At 42.8% G+C, this 19,645-nt stretch overlaps 1 protein-coding gene across 1 annotated transcript; it reads left to right on the forward strand.

The window, feature by feature from the left end:
• The first annotated feature begins 2,098 nt into the window (after window positions 1–2,098).
• Window positions 2,099–18,418, forward strand: LOC121573696 (protein phosphatase methylesterase 1). The gene is made up of 14 exons (XM_041885863.2): window positions 2,099–2,363; window positions 4,096–4,189; window positions 4,394–4,486; window positions 11,592–11,649; window positions 11,760–11,811; window positions 12,436–12,590; window positions 12,784–12,874; window positions 12,983–13,048; window positions 13,167–13,293; window positions 13,532–13,661; window positions 15,426–15,470; window positions 15,648–15,712; window positions 15,902–15,969; window positions 18,037–18,418. Exons 1-14 carry the CDS (start codon window positions 2,275–2,277, stop codon window positions 18,038–18,040), a joined length of 1,137 nt encoding a protein of 378 aa, XP_041741797.1. The 5' UTR covers window positions 2,099–2,274; the 3' UTR covers window positions 18,041–18,418.
• The last annotated feature ends 1,227 nt before the right edge of the window (window positions 18,419–19,645 follow it).

The raw sequence follows: 19,645 nt of genomic DNA on the forward strand, positions 1-19,645 counted from the left end.
AATCAGGCACGTCGCGGACACCGACACCTTGCTTTCAGACAAGCTAAACACCTTCTTCGCCCGTTTTGAGGATAACACAGTGCCACCGATGCGGGCCGCTCCCGAGGACTGTGGGCTCTCGTTCTCCGTGGCTGACGTGAGTAAGACATTTAAGCATGTTAACCCTCGCAAGGCTGCCGGCCCAGACGGCATCCCTAGCCGCGTCCTCAGAGCATGTACAGACCAGCTGGCTAGAGTGTTTACTGACATATTCAATTTCTCCCTATCCCAGTCTGCCCTCCCCACTTGCTTCAAGATGTCCACCAATGTTCCTGTACCCAAGAAAGCAAAGGTAACTGAACTAAATGACTATCGCCCCGTAGCACTCACTTCTGTCATCATGAAGTGCTTTGAGAGGCTAGTTAAGGATCATATTACCTCCACCTTACTTGACCCCCATACCGCCCCAATAGATCCACAGACGATGCAATCGCCATGTCACTGCACACTGCCCTATCCCATCTGGACAAGAGGAATACATATGTAAGAATGCTGTTCATTGACTAGAGCTCAGCCTTCAACACCATAGTACCCTCCAAGCTCATCATTAAGCTCGGGGCCTGCCCTGTGCAACTGGGTCCTGGACTTCCTGACGGGCCGCCCCCAGGTGGTGAAGGTAGGAAACAACATCTCCACTACGCTGATCCTCAACACAGGGGCCCCACAAGGGTGTGTGCTCAGCCCCCTCCTGTACTCCCTGTTCACCCATGACTGCATGGCCACGCACACCTCCAACTCAATCATCAAGTTTGCAGATGACACAATAGTAGTAGGCCTGATTATCAACGACGAGACAGCCTACAAGGAGGAGGTGAGGGCCCTGGTGGAGTGGTGCCAGGAAAATAACTTCTCCCTCAACATCAACAAAACGAAGGAACTGATCGTGGACTTCAGGAGACAGCAGAGGGAGCAGGCCTCCATCCACGTCGATGGGGCCGCAGTGGAGAAGATGAAAAGCTTCAAGTTCCTCAGCGTACACATCACTGACAATCTGAAATGGTCCACCCACACAGCCAGTGTGGTGAAGACGGCACAACAGCGCCTCTTCAACCTCAGGAGGCTGAAGAAATTTGGCTTGGCCGCTAAGAACCTCACAAACTTTTACAGATGCACCATTGAGAGCATCCTGTCGGGCTGTATCACCGCCTGGTACGGCAACTGCTCCGTTCGCAACCGCAGGGCTCTCCAGAGGGTGGTGCGGTCTGCCCAATGCATAACACCGGGGGCACACTGCCTGCCCTCCAGGACACCTACAGCACCCAATGTCACAGGAAGGCCAAAAAGATCATCAAGGACATCAACCACCCGAGCCACGGCCTGTTCACCCTGCTATCATCCAGAAGACTAGGTCAGTACAGGTGCATCAAAGCTGGGACCGAGAGACTGAAAAACAGCTTCTATCTCAATGCCATCAGACAGTTAAATAGCCATCACTAGCCGGCCTCCACCCAGTACCCTGCCCTGAACTTAGTCACTGTCACTAGCCGGCTACAACCCGGTTACTCAACCCTGCACCTTAGAGGCTACTGCCCTATGTACATAGACATGGAATCACTGGTCACTTTAATAATAGAACACTGGTTACTTTAATAATGTTTACATACTGTTTTACTAATTTCGTATGTATATACTGTATTCTAGTCAATGCCATCCCATTCAACTATTGCTGTATATATACTATTCTATCCTACGTATTCTACAGATATATATATATATATTCTACAGATATATATTTAGACAATGCTCTTCCTAATAATTATATTTTACTTAATTCCATTATTTTACTTTTAGATTTGTGTGTATTGTTTTGAATTGTTACATATTACTGCACTGTTTGAGCTAGGAACACAAGCATTTCGCTACACCCAAAATAACATATGCTAAATATGTGTACGCGACCAATACAATTTTATTTTATTTGATTTGATTACGTCATAAAAATAAGGTTCTACACTTACACCATGTTTTCTGTGAAATATAGTTTTTCTATGACTGTATCTCGATGGTTTAGTTGAGAATGGTTGACAGTACGCATACATATCCCAGAGTGCAATGTGCCAATTGGCAAACGGGTCGTGTTGTGGGGGGTGACTAGTTGTGAGAGGATAAACAATCTTTGCAGTTGTCAATTTATAGCTGTTAATAGCTACCCGGTGCTGGAGGAAAATCGTATGGTTCGAAGGAGGGGAACGATTTGGTATTTGACTGAACGGCCTTGGCCCCGCGTTCGACGGCATGGAGAAACAGTTGCATTTGAATGTGTTAGCCTCCAGACCTCCCGTGCCAGAAGGAGGCTTGCAGTCGCGGTCTAAAATGAGAATGGGGTGAGTTCACAGCTAGTTTTGAGATGGTTGGCGAGGCTTTAATCAGATAGTTGTCTGGCTCTTGTAGCTAAGCCCTTCAACTTGTGAATGCATAACTAACATGAGCCAACAACCGTCTCGTCCTCTGTTTAACTTTTGTGGTAGAGCTAGCTACTGTAGCTAGCTAAGTTCACGACATTGCTACCTAAGTAGCAAGCTAACTAGATAACGGTTAAATCTGACAACTGAAACTAATGCGGCTTTTCAATCCTATTATCTTGTGGTGAACAATGCTCCTATTCACGTGTTGTTTAGTTGTTCCATTCAAGTGCGACAGCCAGCTGGTTTTGACCTAATTTGGTTTTGACAGGTCAGTACAGTAAGAGCATCATCATCAGTAAGTCCCAGTAAACAAGCTAACGTGTTATGAAATATGTTAGCTTGCTAGCTACGAATCTTTTATGGATTATGCTGCCTCCATATTCTTCAGTATTAGTATTTCATATGGGTCGTTGATGGCTCAATTTATGAACCGGTATAGCTAAACTTATGCCACCCTCTTTGATGTGTAGGTATCCCTCCCCCTTCCTTCTCTCCGTCATCAAAACTGCAGTCGTAGGCTCATCATAGGCCCATAGTTTTATATAATTTAAAAGCTTGCAAACAGGGTTTTCAAAGTATTTAATAATTTATTGTTTTTTAAATAAATAAATATATATATATATATATATATATATATATATATATATATATATATATATATAACATGACATTATTAACCTGTAAACCAATTATCAAAAAACGCGTAAACTACAATTTTTTTCATATTTGCATTTGTTGTAGCTTAGACCCTACTTTACATTATCTGAGGTTTTTGTGTTGTGCCAGCCATCTGTTGAGACATATGCTCTTGAATACAGGGTGGGTGTCATTTCAATCATATAAATATAATTCATAGAATGGACCTATTCCTCCAGACCACAGCAATTTAGCTGGTACACCATTGAAATGTAAATGTAAATTGAAATTTTTACTTCTAATTACTACCACAAAGATGGCCACCGGTCCACCCACCATCGAAAGTCAACTTAAATGTGTAGGTATTCTATTATCTATATTTCTATGATTTCAATTGGTTTCCTATAGAGAATTGACAGTATAATTGAAAACAACAGCTATTCCCATTCAAGTTAAAGTTCTCTGATGTGTGGACTTCTAACCATCTTTGTGGTACCATTTGAAAGTGTAAATTTAAATTGTATTCCCATTTCAGCCAAAACATGACACCCAGCTTGTATTCAAGAACATCACAACACAAAAACCTCAGAATACGTAAAATAGGGTTTAAGCTACAACATATGTGAATAAAAAAATGTGTTTTACGCATTTTTTGATAATTGACATTTAAGGTTACAAAATGACATCGATTTTATTAAAACACTTTTTTTTCAATGATCAAATAGTTAAATGATATCAATCTCAACCGTTTATCTTTTCCAATGATGAAAACATGGATGTCTCATGGTATGGTGGGGTATGCAAATAGGTCAACTTTGAGCACCTTTATCTCTTGAATGTTTTGGCATTCAGGTCCAAAATGTCACTTTCTGAGCACTTCTACAATGGGCAAATATGTATGAAAGGTTTCTTTCAAATTTAAATGGGTGCCGTCAAAAAGTGATTGAATTCAAATGGATTTACCCACTTTTTAAAATCCTCTTTTTGTTTCTGATACTCCCTGGCTAACACACAGACCTGGACGGAAGAGAGACTTCTCCCCTCTGTCCTGGAGTGAATACTTTGAAGCGATGGAAGATGTAGAAGTGGAAAACAATAATGGCAAAGATATATCCTTTAATGTGGCTCCCATAAGTGTGCTACTGTTCATCTACACATGGAATTGAACCATGAATGATGTATCATATTTTTGAAACACTTACTGAAGAGAAGTAATTTTATACAGTGTAATATTTAACTCCTGATCCAGTGCATCATAAGCATATCTCCATTGTGAATGTGTCTGTACTCTATATTCCTTGACTACTCTGCACACGTTCAGAATCTACAGCAGCGGCCAGCATGGTCCTGTGCTGCTCCTGCTCCATGGAGGAGGCCACTCTGCTCTCTCCTGGGCTGTGTTCACTGTGAGTAATACTATCAAATACCAGAAAGAGCAAACATACTGTTTTATGGACACACATACCATCACAACATGTCCTGCATTTACAGAGTCTTCAGAAAGTATTCATACCCCTTGACTTATTCCACATTTTGTTGTGTTTAGGGCTGTAACAGTCATGAAAATTTGTCAGCTGGTTATTGTCATGAAAAGACTGCCGGTCTCACGGTAATTGACCGTTAATTAACATAAAGACGTTTAGCATCTCCAGGCCTCCAGGCATAGAAGCTGCATACAAGCTGCTGATACGCACCTTCGGAACATTTTAAAAAGTATAATAAATAAATTGTAATATAGTCTAATAAATCAATTTAATTCAATTTAGAATGGCCCATTATCAAATGGGCAGGAACAGGGGCAGGAGGAAAAAGACATGTCATCATTATGCACTCGAATAGCAAATGGAGGCCGCTTTTCCGTCCGGTTCCTTTTTCAATCCTATTGGGTATGCTTCTCCGGTTATTTCATCAACCACTGTTTGAGAAGCATGAATCGTGTTGCTGCGCAACAGGTGATATTTCGCCTAAACTCTGTATGCCATGGGCTCTCCAACCCTGTTCCTGCAGCTACCCAGTGCTTAATTTGGGAAACCAAGTGAAATCTGTTCTGGAACATCGATAGTAACATGTTTTCACAACAAAACATATTTCATTAAACTGTTGACAGCCCCTCTCTCTGCACGCTCGAGAAAGGAATGAAGGAGAGAGAGGAGGAGATGGAAACACACAGTGGTGAGATATTCTGTAGCTAAAGGTAATGTCAGCCTATTAATTATGAAAATATAAAAAATGCCCTATTACTAGGCTATTCAAAATCAAATACAAATGCACTATAATTGTAGGCTAACTCTGTAAGCAGCCCTGCACAATCAATGAACCAACTGCATCGCCTAGGCCTATACGTTCTCTCCCAAACTCATGGATAGAAAGTTTGGAGCGTAGCATAAGGTAACCAGTACATCCAGTATGCATAATAATACAGTCCACACTCAATGGCGGTTACTATACATTTTTCTTTTTTTGAATAAGTACCATATTATGTACCAAAGACATTTTAAATCTGTTTTTAAAATGTTTTTCTGCCTTGCATAATATGCGGTAGGCTATGTATTGTATAACAGCACAATCATTATTTTAATTCAGGAGATTTTTTCGGGCTTGGGCTCATACAGTGGGGGAAAAAAGTATTTAGTCAGCCACCAATTGTGCAAGTTCTCCCACTTAAAAAGATGAGAGAGGCCTGTAATTTTCATAATAGGTACACGTCAACTATGACAGACAAAATGAGAAAAAAAATCCAGAAAATCACATTGTGAGATTTTTAATGAATTTATTTGCAAATTATGGTGGAAAATAAGTATTTGGTCAATAACAAAAGTTTCTCAATACTTTGTTATATACCCTTTGTTGGCAATGACACAGGTCAAACGTTTTCTGTAAGTCTTCACAAGGTTTTCACACACTGTTGCTGGTATTTTTGCCCATTCCTCCATGCAGATCTCCTCTAGAGCAGTGATGTTTTGGGGCTGTCGCTGGGCAACACGGACTTTCAACTCCCTCCAAAGATTTTCTATGGGGTTGAGATCTGGAGACTGGCTAGGCCACTCCAGGACCTTGAAATGCTTCTTACGAAGCCACTCCTTCGTTGCCCGGGCGGTGTGTTTGGGATCATTGTCATGCTGAAAGACCCAGCCACGTTTCATCTTCAATGCCCTTGCTGATGGAAGGAGGTTTTCACTCAAAATCTCACGATACATGGCCCCATTCATTCTTTCCTTTACACGGATCAGTCGTCCTGGTCCCTTTGCAGAAAAACAGCCCCAAAGCATGATGTTTCCACCCCCATGCTTCACAGTAGGTATGGTGTTCTTTGGATGCAACTCAGCATTCTTTGTCTTCCAAACACGACGAGTTGAGTTTTTACCAAAAAGTTCTATTTTGGTTTCATCTGACCATATGACATTCTCCCAATCCTCTTCTGGATCATCCAAATGCACTCTAGCAAACTTCAGACGGGCCTGGACATGTACTGGCTTAAGCAGGGGGACACGTCTGGCAATGCAGGATTTGAGTCCCTGGCGGCGTAGTGTGTTACTGATGGTAGGCTTTGTTACTTTGGTCCCAGCTCTCTGCAGGTCATTCACTAGGTCCCCCCGTGTGGTTCTGGGATTTTTGCTCACCGTTCTTGTGATCATTTTGACCCTACGGGGTGAGATCTTGCATGGAGCCCCAGATCGAGGGAGATTATCAGTGGTCTTGTATGTCTTCCATTTCCTAATAATTGCTCCCACAGTTGATTTCTTCAAACCAAGCTGCTTACCTATTGCAGATTCAGTCTTCCCAGCCTGGTGCAGGTCTACAATTTTGTTTCTGGTGTCCTTTGACAGCTCTTTGGTCTTGGCCATAGTTGAGTTTGGAGTGTGACTGTTTGAGGTTGTGGACAGGTGTCTTTTATACTGATAACAAGTTCAAACAGGTGCCATTAATACAGGTAACGAGTGGAGGAGAGAGGAGCCTCTTAAAGAAGAAGTTACTGGTCTGTGAGAGCCAGAAATCTTGCTTGTTTGTAGGTGACCAAATACCTATTTTCCACCATAATTTGCTAATAAATTCATTAAAAATCCTACAATGTGATTTTCTGGATTTTTTTCCCTCAATTTGTCTGTCATAGTTGACGTGTACCTATGATGAAAATTACAGGCCTCTCTCATCTTTTTAAGTGGGAGAACTTGCACAAATGCTGGCTGACTAAATACTTTTTTCCCCCACTGTATATAGGCCTATGCATAAGCTCGAATATGCATATGGGTGTCTTGAATAAATCATCACCTTAGAAAGTGCTATCCATTTCATTGTGTTGAAACAACATACACAATGTCCATATTTTCCATATTTTTTTCTTCAAATCAATCACAGTTAGGTGAGTTTTAAAAGCATGATACTGTTTTGATTATGTGTTGATGTGTTAGAGGGACAATAGAGCCCTGAGTACCAGGCCATTAGCGAGTTTGGTACTACCAACGCATGTCCAGAGTGCATAAGAGGAGATTACCATGACTCAACGGTCACATACTACTTACTAATTGAATTTAGAATGTTCGTATGCTTAGAAAAAGTGTGATTTATCAAACAGTCCAGAGATTGAATACAACCAAAAGGTTTTATTTGACTCGCTCAGTTGTGGTTTGACCAGTCAAAATTTAAAACATGGCTACAAAGAGAGGACAATTCAAGTTGCTTTAGCAATGTCAAATATACTTCAAATGAGTAGGCAACACTCACCAATACGCCATCCATCCTCAACAGCTCCCTCCTGTAGGCGTATAGGCCAACATTGCTGTTCTGCAGAATGAACGAGTCATGCGTTTCACCTGGCAACCTTGCCACCACATTCAGTAGTGTTTTTTTGCGCATTACATCATCACCTGCACATTAATAGTGGAAGCCTTTTCTGTTATCATTGCCTAGTTGAACTCATTTTTGGATGGTGCTTTTATGGCGATGTGGGTGCCGTCTATTGCTAAAAAAAAATCTTTGGGAACCCACTGATGGCAAAGAAACCCCTCTTAACCTGTTGTACAATGGTGTATGGAAATTGTATGTTACAGCTCGCTTTGCTGATGATTGCATCCAAAACATTGGCTCATCGAGGGATGTGAGATGCCGATCGGCAAGCTCCCGCTGAAAAGTGCCCATACCCGAGGGTGGATAGCACTTTGATGTGCACCGGAATGGCATGTGTTTGCCTTTCTAAAGTAGATCTTAAATCCTCGCAAAGATCCTATAACATTGGTTTTGGGAAACAATATCTGATGAGCCAATCTGTACTTTCTGCAAAAAGTCACACCGGTCTCAAAACAGAGCAAGATCAGCCACGTTACAGCCTTATTCTAAAATGGATTAAATAAAAAAACAAATCCTCAGAAATCTACACACAATACCCCATAATGACAAAGCGAAAATAGGTTTTTAGAAATGTTTGCAAATGTATTAAAAATAAAAAAACTGAAATTCCTTATTTACATAAGTATTCAGACCCTTTGCTATGAGACTCGAAATTGAGCTCAGGTGCATCCTGTTTCCATTGATCATCCTTGAGATGTTTCTACAACTTGATTGGAGTCCACCTGTGGTAAACTCAATTGATTGGACATGATTTGGAAAGGCACACACCTGTCTACAGTTGAAGTCGGAAGTTTACATACACTTAGGTTGGAGTCATTAAAACTTGTTTTTCAACTGCTCAGGAAGGATACGCGTTCTGTCTCCTAGAGATGAACGTACTTTGGTGCGAAAAGTGCAAATCAATCCCAGAACAACAGCAAAGGACCTTGTGAAGATGCTGGAGGAAACAGGTACAAAAGTATCTATATCCACAGTAAAACAAGTCTTATATCGACAACCTGAAAGGCCGCTCAGCAAGGAAGAAGACACTGCTCCAAAACCGCCATAAAAAAGCCAGACTACGGTTTGCAACTGCACATGGGGACAAAGATCGTACTTTCTGGAGAAATGTCCTCTGGTCTGATGAAACAAAAATAGAACTGTTTGGCCATAATGACCATCGTTATGTTTGGAGGAAAAAGGGGGATGCTTGCAAGCCGAAGAACACCATCCCAACCGTGAAGCACGGGGGTGGCAGCATCTTGCTGTGGGGGTGCTTTGCTGCAGGATGGACTGGTGCACTTCACAAAATAGATGGCATCATGAGGAAAGAAAATTATGTGGATATATTGAAGCAACATCTCAAGACATCAGTCAGGAAGTTAAAGCTTGGTCGCAAATGGGTCTTCCAAATGGACAATGACCCCAAGCATACTTCCAAAGTTGTGGCAAAATGGCTTAAGGACAACAAAGTCAAGGTATTGGAGTGGCCATCACAAAGCCCTGACCTCAATCCTATAGAAAATGTGTGGGCAGAACTGAAAAAGCGTGTGCGAGCAAGGAGGCCTACAAACCTGACTCAGTTACACCAGCTCTGTCAGGAGGAATGGGCCAACATTCACCCAACTTATTGTGGGAAGCTTGTGGAAGGCTACCCGAAACGTTTGACCCAAGTTAAACAATGTAGCAATGCTACCAAATACTAATTGAGTGTATGTAAACTTCTGACCCACTGGGAATGTGATGAAAGAAATAAAAGCTGAAATAAATCATTCTCTCTACTATTATTCTGACATTTCACATTCTTAAAATAAAATGGTGATCCTAACTGACCTAAGACAGGGAATTTTTACTAGGATTAAATGTCAGGAATTGTGAAAAACTGAGTTTAAATGTATTTGGCTAAGGTGTATGTAAACTTCCTTCTTCAACTGTGTATATAAGGTCCCACAGTTGACAGTGCATGTCAGAGCAAAAACCAAGCCATGAGGTCGACGGAATTGTCCGTAGAGCTCCGAGACAGGATTGTGTCGAGGCACAGATCTGGGGAAGGGTACCAAAACATTTCTGCAGCATTGAAGGTCCCCAAGAACACAGTGGCCTCCATCATTCTTAAGTGGAAGAAGTTTGGAACCACCAAGACTCTTCCTAGAGCTGGCCGCCTGGCCAAACCGAGCAATCGGGGGAGAAGGGCCTTGGTCAGGGAGGTGACCAAGAACCAAATGGTCACTCTGACAGAGCTCCAGAGTTCCTCTGTGGTGATGGGAGAACCTTCCAGAAGGACAACCATCTCTACAGCACTCCACCAATCAGGCCTTTTACTGAGAGTGGCCAGACGGAAGCCACTCCTCAGTAAAAGGCACATGACAGCCCGCTTGGAGTTTGCCAAAAGGCACCTAAAAACTCTCAGACCATGAGAAACAAGATTCTCTGGTCTGATGAAACCAAGAATGAACCCTTTGGCCTGAATGCCAAGTGTCACGTCTGGAGGAAATCTGGCACCATCCCTACGGTGAAGCATGGTGGTGGCAGCATTATGCTGTGGGGATGTTTTTCAGCGGCAGGGACTGAGAGACTAGTCAGGATCGAGGGAAAGATGAACAGAGCAAAGTACAGAGAGATCCTTCATGAAAACCTGCTCCAGAGCGCTCAGGACCTCAGACTGGGGTGAAGTTTCACCTTCCAACAGGACAACGACCCTAAGCACACAGCCAAGACAACGCAGGAGTGGCTTCGGGACAAGTCTCTGAATGTCCTTGAGTGGCCCAGCCAGAACCCAATCGAACATCTCTGGAGAGACCTGAAAATAGCTGTGCACCGACGCTCCCCAGCCAACCTAACAGAGCCAGGTTTTCCTCTAGGATTTTGCCTGTGCTTAGCTCCATTACGTTTCTTTTTTATCCTGAGAAACTCCCCAGTCCTTAAAGATTACAAGCATACCCATAACATGATGCATGTAAGCAAGGTTTGAAATTATTATGTTTTAGTCAAACATATGTTTGGGCTTCTTGCGGTTAATTTGCAGTCTACAAATGATTTACAATTATGTTCTGGCCTGCGGCTGACTCTAGTTTATGATCCACTGTGAAATATATTTTCCATAACAAAAAATGTTGTATTTTGAGCTGTTTGAAGCTGGTGTACAAAATCGAAAGTAAAAGACGCAAAAACTAAACATAAGAACGGGAAGCATAGAAATTGTGCACATAAAACAGATCTACCGCTTCTTAGACTTGCTTTCAATGAGAATTACAGATCTATAACACACATTTCTATGTGAATTTGGTCGGGTCGCCCAAAAAGTTACATTATTGCAGCTTTAAGCAAATGTTTACTCCTGAACTTATTTAGGCTTGCCATAACAAAGGGGTTGATTACTTATTGAATCTTAAGACATTCCAGATTTTCATTTTTAATTAATTTGAAAAAAAATTGAAAAATATAATTCCGCTTTGACGTTATGGGGTATTGTGTGTAGGCCAGTGACAAAAAAATATATTTTAAATTCAGGCTGTAACACAACAAAATGTGGAAAAAGTCAAGGGGTGTGAATACTTTCTGAAGGCACTGTAAGGTTGTATTGAGTGACTGTTGAAGATGGAGCTGTATGTTTGTGAGCCTGCCTTCATAATAACACAGACTGTTAACTGTGTTAACAGTCAACACAGAGTGGGTTTGTGTTTGCAGGCGGTGATATGCAGCAGAATTAACTGCAGGGTGGTGGCTATGGACCTCAGGGCCCATGGTGAGTGGCTAACTCTCCCACATGATAACACACATTCCATCTGGTTACCTCATATTCATGGTCTCAATAATATTATTATTTATTTATTTACTATTTTCTGTCCCACAAAGGTGACACCAAAGTAAAGAATTCTGACGATCTCTCAGCGGAAACAATGGCCAAGTAAGTTCCCAGGTCAGGAATGTTTTCTCTGTCATCTGTCACACTCAGAGATGAGTGTTACGCAGGGTGAGTGATGGGGAAGATTTTGTGTTGTTGAGATGGGAGGGAACCGGACACGACCGGAGGCAGTGGTGGAGGTGTACTGTAGCGGGGTGGAGAGAACCTGCTGGAGAGAGAGGAGGACTGAGTCAGATGAGTTATCAGCTGCTGTACTGTAGGGGGGTGGAGAGAACCTGCTGGAGAGAGAGGAGGACTGAGTCAGATGAGCTATCAGCTGCTGTACTGTAGGGGGGTGGAGAGAACCTGCTGGAGAGAGAGGAGGACTGAGTCAGATGAGCTATCGGCTGCTGCCTCCCATTGAGACACTGATCTGCTGTTTGATGCAAGGAGAGAAAACAGGCTTGCTGCAACCCCAGAATAGTCTTGTTTACATTTAACAAAGTGCCAGTGGGAAGAAACTGATATCTCTTTCCATCTCTTCTCTGGAAACTTAGGGATAGAGATTTCTATATTGTCTATCTTCTGTTGGGTGTGATTGTTTGAGGAGCTGGATTAGGCTGGTTTGTATGGGTGAGATTGTTCCAGCAGTTGATTTATGCTGGTTTTGTCTCCTCTCTCCACCAGGGACATTGGCAAAGTGGTGGAAGCACTCTATGGAGAAAACCCACCTCCGATCATGATGATTGGACACAGCATGGGTGGAGCTATAGCAGTTCATACCGCTGCAGCAAACCACGTGCCGTCGTTACTTGGTCTGTGTGTGATTGATGTCGTGGAAGGTGATTATGGTATTTGTGTTTGTCTCATGATCGGGACTTGTCATTTGATGATCAAACAAGCAGCAGTTGAGGAGCTGACATAAGATTAATTGATGTATTCATTGTTTTAAACTATGATATGACACTAGGTGTAGTCATCAATTTATTGATTGAGTGATTAGTTCATAATATTTCCGCTATTGTGTTTATTCAGGCACAGCAATGGATGCCTTAAACAGTATGCAGAATTTCCTCAGGAGTCGACCAAAGACCTTTAAGTCTGTGGAGAATGCCATTGAGTGGAGGTGAGATGCTGTCCATACATGCAGAAGTGTAAAAATACTCAGCAAATGCTTTACTAATAGAGCGTAATCCAAGTAATGTGTTCTCTGATCTTGTCCCTCCCCCATCAGTGTGAAGAGTGGACAGATCCGAAACGTTGAGTCAGCTCGTGTGTCCATGGGAGGCCAGGTGAAAAAGTATGTCTGGACCTGGGAAAAACGGCCTCAGAGGACAAAGACCTTTTTAAATGAATCAACTTCAAGATGTGACTTTTCAGGACCTGTAACTAAACACAAGTTTTGACCTCCTCCATAGATGTGAGGAACCCCTCAACAGTCCAGGCGTCTCCAAGAGCATCAGCGACGGCATTATTGAAGAGGAAGAGGAGGAAGAAGAGGAAGGAGAATCCAACCACAAAAGGAAGAAGGAGGATGACCAAGAGGTTAGGGATGGGATGATTGGGGGAAAATGTAATGTTTATTTTTTTAAATATATTTTATACCCATGTATTCGGGTGGGTTTGTATGTATGGATCTTATTAGGCATTAGTAGTTGGTGTATACATCTGGGTGCATATGTCATCTTGGGGGAGTGTGCATGTCATTTCCCACCTTTACACGGTCTGTTGTAGTGTGTACATGAAGAGTAAATGAAGGTTAACTGTCTCTTGGCTTTCTTAGGTGAAGAAGGAGACCATTTATACCTGGCAGATTGATCTGTCAAAGACAGAGAAGTACTGGGAGGGCTGGTTCAGTGGCCTGTCTGCCCTCTTCCTTTCCTGCCCTGTGCCAAAACTGCTCCTGCTCGCTGGTGAGTCCCTCGATTCAGTACATTTTAATCCACATGATTTTAAATGGGGTTTTCAATATACAGTTGAAGTCGGAAGTTTACATACACCTTAGCCAAATACATTTAAACTCAGTTTTTCACAATTCCTGACATTTAATCAGAGTAAAAATTCCCTGTCTTAGGTCAGTTAGGATCACCATTTTATTTTAAGAATGTGAAATGTCAGAATAATAGTAGAGAGAATGATTTGCTTGATGATTGATGCTTTTATTTCTTTCATCACATTCCCAGTGGGTCAGAAGTTTACATACACTCAATTAGTATTTGGTAGCATTGCCTTTAAATTGTTTAAACTGGGTCAAACATTTTGGGTAGCCTTCCACAAGCTTCCCACAATAAGTTGGGTGAATGTTGGCCCATTCCTCCTGACAGAGCTGGTGTAACTGAGTCAGGTTTGTAGGCCTCCTTGCTCGCACACGCTTTTTCAGTTCTGCCCACACATTTTCTATAGGATTGAGGTCAGGGCTTTGTGATGGCCACTCCAATACCTTGACTTTGTTGTCCTTAAGCCATTTTGCCACAACTTTGGAAGTATGCTTGGGGTCATTGTCCATTTGGAAGACCCATTTGCGACCAAGCTTTAACTTCCTGACTGATGTCTTGAGATGTTGCTTCAATATATCCACATAATTTTCTTTCCTCATGATGCCATCTATTTTGTGAAGTGCACCAGTCCCTCCTGCAGCAAAGCACCCCCACAGCAAGATGCTGCCACCCCTGTGCTTCACGGTTGGGATGGTGTTCTTCGGCTTGCAAGCCTCCCCCTTTTTCCTCCAAACATAACGATGGTCATTATGGCCAAACAGTTCTATTTTTGTTTTTTCAGACCAGAGGACATTTCTCCAAAAAGTACGATCTTTGTCCCCATGTGCAGTTGCAAACCGTAGTCTGGCTTTTATAATGCGGTTTTGGAGCAGTGTCTTCTTCCTTGCTGAGCGGCCTTTCAGGTTATGTCGATATAGGACTCGTTTTTACTGTAGATACTTTTGTACCTGTTTCCTCCAGCATCTTCACAAGGTCCTTTGCTGTTGTTCTGGGATTGATTTGCACTTTTCGCACCAAAGTACGTTCATCTCTAGAAGACAGAACGCGTCTCCTTCCTGAGCAGTATGACGGCTGCGTGGTCCCATGGTGTTTATACTTGCGTACTATTGTTTGTACAGATGAACGTGGTACCTTCAGGCGTTTGGAAATTGCTCCCAAGAATGAACCAGACTTGTGGAGGTCTACAAATTTTTTTCTGAGGTCTTGGCTGATTTATTTTGATTTTCCCATGATGTCAAGCAAAGAGGCACTGAGTTTGAAAGTAGGCCTTGAAATACATCCACAGGTACACCTCCAATTGACTCAAATGATGTCAATTAGCCTATCAGAAGCTTCTAAAGCCATGACATCATTTTCTGGAATTTTCAAAGCTGTTTAAAGGCACAGTCAACTTAGTGTATGTAAACTTCTGACCCACTGGAATTGTGATACAGTGAAATAATCGGTCTGTAAACAATTGTTGGAAAAATTACTTGTGTCATGCACAAAGTAGATGTCCTAACCGACTTGCCAAAACTATAGTTTGTTAACAAGACATTTGTGGAGTGGTTGAAAAACAAGTTTTAATGACTCCAACCTAAGTGTATGTAAACTTCCGACTTCAACTGTAATTCAAATACATTTGTCTTTGACATTGGACTACATCACACATTGTTGCGTGTAAATTTTTTCCCTTTACAGGTGTGGACAGGCTTGACAAAGATCTCACGATTGGACAGATGCAAGGTGAGGACCGCCTCAGATTAATGTTTGTTAGGTTGATTGTTGTTGACAATTGTGGTTCTGATGGTGACTGACAATCCACTGTACATCGTTCCCCACTCCCTGTGGTTTTACTGTAACATCTTCTAAATCAAATGTAAGTATGTTGCACATAAATATTTGTGTTCCATTTGTGTTCAGGGAAGTTCCAGATGCAGGTGCTCCCTCAGTGTGGCCATGCTGTCCATGAGGACGCCCCTGAAAAAGTGAGTGGGTTTTTAAACTTCTGGGTATGAGGCTGAACAACTGCTTGGTAAATGTGTCTTTGTTTCCCATTTTGTTGCGATAGTAAGTTCAGGCCAATATGCAAGTAATATTGCACACAAAATACTATTCTCAATGTCTGGGAACTAAACAGTCTGGGAACTAAACCGACATTGCTCTTGTTTCCGCAGGTAGCAGACGCTCTGGCCTCGTTCATGGTCCGTCACAAGTTCACTGAATTTAAGGAGGGTTTCCTGTGGTAAGACTAATTTAACATGAATAGAAACACATCATTGTTTATTACCTTTAAGTCTGCTTCTCCAGTAATCATTGTACAATCTCATTGTGAAGACCTGCATAAGCACGTATCGCTTGTCTGCACTGTTAATGTTAAAGCCACATGATTTGTGGCCTTGGTGGACTAGCGGTAAGTGCTGCCGCCTATAAGCACACATGCTTGCCGGTGTCAGCGATGGTTTGAATCCGGCTCACTGCCCTTGTGACTCACTTGCTGTCTATCTTTCCCACTGTCTCTTCTCAGCCCAATAAAATAGAAAACCCTCTAAAAAAATATACACTGAGTGTACAAAACATTAGGAACACTGTCCTAAAATTGAGTTGCACCCCCTTTTGCCCTCAGAACAGCCTCAATTCGTCGGGGCATAGACTACAAGGTGTCGAAAGCGTTCCACAGGGATGCTGGCCCATGTTGATTCATTTTACATTTTTGTAATTTAGAGTGATTTACAGTTAGTGCATTCATCTTAAGATAGCAAGGTGGGACAACCACGTCACAGTAAGTACATTTTTCCTCAGTAAAGTAGCTATCAGCAAAGTCAGAACTAATAAGGGGAAGGAAAGAAAAGTAAAGTGTGAGTGTTAGTTCACAAAAGGCTTTCTTTTTTTCATTTATTTTTTGTGGGGGTCGGGGTGAGGAGGGGGTTTGAGCGGGTGCTGTGGGATTATTTAAGATACTCTTTGAAGAGGAAGGGTTTCAGATGTTTTCGGAAGATGGGCAAGGGACTCTGCTGTCCTAGCTTCAGGGGGGTGCCAGGACAGAGAAGAGCTTTGGCGTGGACTGGGCTGGGCTGAGCGGGAGCTGCCCTCCCGTAGGGGTGGGAAGGACAAGAGACCAGAGGTGGCAGAACGGAGTGCTCGGGTTGAGGTGAAGGGTTTGAGCAAAGCCTATGGATGTTGTAGTGCATGAACCTGCAGGAGCGAGTCACTGCTTTGATGTTTGCAGAGAACGACAGGGTGTTGTCCAGGGTCACGCCAAGGTTCTTTGCACTCTGGGAGGGGGACACTGTGGAGATGTCAACCGTGATGGAGAGGTCTTTGAGCGGTCAGGCCTTCCCTGGGAGGAAGAGCAGCTCCGTCTTGTCGAGGTTGAGCTTGAGTTGGTGGGCCGACATCCAAGCTGAGATATCTGCCAGGCACGCAGAGATGCGTGTCGCAACCTGGGTGTCAGAAGGGGGGAGAAAAAGTAGTTCAGTGTCATCTGCAGAGCAATGATGGAGACCATGTGAGGATATGACAGCCGAGTGACTTGGTGTATAGAGAGAAGAGGAGAGGGCTTAGAACCGAGCCCTGGGGGACACCAGTCGTGAGAGTACGTAGTGCAGACACAGATCCTCTCTGCGTCACCTGGTAGGAGGGGCCTGCCATGTAGGATGCAGTCCAAGAGTGTGCAGAGCCTCAGCCGTGAGAGGGTGGAGGGTGGACTCCAATGCGTCCCACAGTTGTGTCAAGTCGGCTGGATGTCCTTTGGGTGGTGGACCATTCTTGATACACACGGGAAACTGTTCAGCGTGAAAAACCCAGCAACGTTGCAGTTATTGACGCACTCAAACCGGTGCGCCTGGCACCTACTACCATTCTCTGTTCAAAGGCACTTAAATATTTTGTCTTGCCCATTCACCCTCTAAATGGCACACATACACAATCCATGTCGCAACGCTTAAAAATCCTTCTTTAACCTGTCTCCTCCCCTTCATCTACACTGATTTGAAGTGGATTTAACAGGTGACATCAATAAGGGATCATAGCTTTCACCTGGATTCACCTGGTCAGTCTGTCATGGAAAATGGTTCCTAATGTTTTGTACACTCAGTGTATATGTATATATTTCTTTTAATAAACATAAATTATGGACATCATACAATATAAGGTTTTGTAACGATTGCTACCACATATTGGTAGTCACTGTATAAGGTCTGTTCTGACACAAGTAATGCTTTTTTATGTCAAAATGGGATGCTAACTGGTACAGGAAAACCAAAAAGCATTTGTTTATGCATTCATGTTTTTAAATGTTTTATTGTAACAGCTAATGGGATCCAAATAAACAATAAACTACATAGACAAGTCCCAGCTTTGCCCTGGACCCAACCAGCAGTCATGGAGGAGTTGCCTGGAGCCTCAAAGACACCATCTTCTGCCAATTACTCCCAACTGGGATAAAATAGATGTAAAATTCTCAGCACTTAAATTTAAATAATATTTTGTAACAATTTATTATTACTACTACTATTATTTTTATTTTTTTTAAATCAGGGATTTGGTTTCACCCATCCCACTCAACCTTTTTTCTTTTAATTTCCTGTGATGCCTTGCCTGTTTCTTGTTAAATTTAGGCTAACTGCATATTGTTGTGCTATGTGTTTAACGTTGTTGGATTTTAAGAATGATGATTAAAAATGGATAAGGAACATTTCTCCAGATCTTTTCATTACTGTTCTGTTGTACGTCTGGTATATGCACTATTTATTTCCATGATAAATACAAAGACACCCATTATGGAGTATTTTGCAATTTAATCGGCTCGAAGGAACATGAAAAAGAGTGGCACATTTTCTTCTATTGTACCATCACAGCAGGCTTGACCTTTCTAGTCCTGCAAGTTAAGTAGTGTAGGAACGGGTTGTACGGCGCCATCCCTCAGCCCATATATGAGGGGTCTCAAACATCTTGGTAGGATGATGAGGAAGTTGACGTACTGCAGGTCAATAAAGAGAGCAGTACTGCCTACACTGGCCAGTGTACTTTCTATGGGTGCATACAGTACAGGAAAGAGAGAGAGGCCCAGCTAAACCATGTGCAGTAGCACTGTCTTGTGGGCCTTACTGGCTTTAGTTTTGTCAAAAGAGGCTGGCTGCTACAATGACGGCGATGTATGTGTAAATGATGATGAGAGACAGAGCTTCAAAGCTAAAAGTATTGAACCCCTGAAACACTTTCATCTGCGTGTGCAAAATATTGCGGTAACAAAAAAAAGGGTTAAAGGGTTCAGGTTAGGGGAAGGGTTAGCTAACATCCTAAGATGGCATAGCAGTGCGGTCGTGTTTTCTGTAGTGTCCTCATGTAAATAGCCATTTTTTTTGTTGTGTCTTTTTCGATTATATTTCTCACTTTCCATCCTTTAACTAAATATACTTTCCTGCAACCCGCCTCACCCAATGTGGAACGGTTTCTATTATTTCTTCAGACATTTTTATCCAGAACCTCTGGCTGAAACTAGCCAGCTAACTAGCTACTTGCTATTAGCCACCGTTAGCGCTCTTCACCATTGTCCGTGGCCTGCACTACCTAACAGCCAGCTCTAGCCTGGACAATTATCGGCATGTCTGGACAGTCTGCACATCGCGCTATCGAGCCAGAGCATATCGGATTGTCTGCCGGAATCACTGAATCACTGGACCTTAACACCGGATCATCGCAACTAGCTAGCTGCAACCGAATGGTTGTTGTCGTTGTTGGCTAATCACCACTAATCACCACTGTCCTGAAGCTAACCCCAGTTAGCCTTGAGCTAGCCTCGAGCCAGGCCCATCTCCCGGCTATCTACCTCTCTGTCAACCGGACGGGACCTCCTAGTGTTGACACGGAGCCCCGACGATCCATCACGACTGGTCTGCCGACGTAATCGTCTGATGTGG

This window comes from Coregonus clupeaformis, chromosome 9 (genome assembly GCF_020615455.1).
Source record: "Coregonus clupeaformis isolate EN_2021a chromosome 9, ASM2061545v1, whole genome shotgun sequence".
Taxonomy (NCBI): domain Eukaryota; kingdom Metazoa; phylum Chordata; class Actinopteri; order Salmoniformes; family Salmonidae; genus Coregonus; species Coregonus clupeaformis.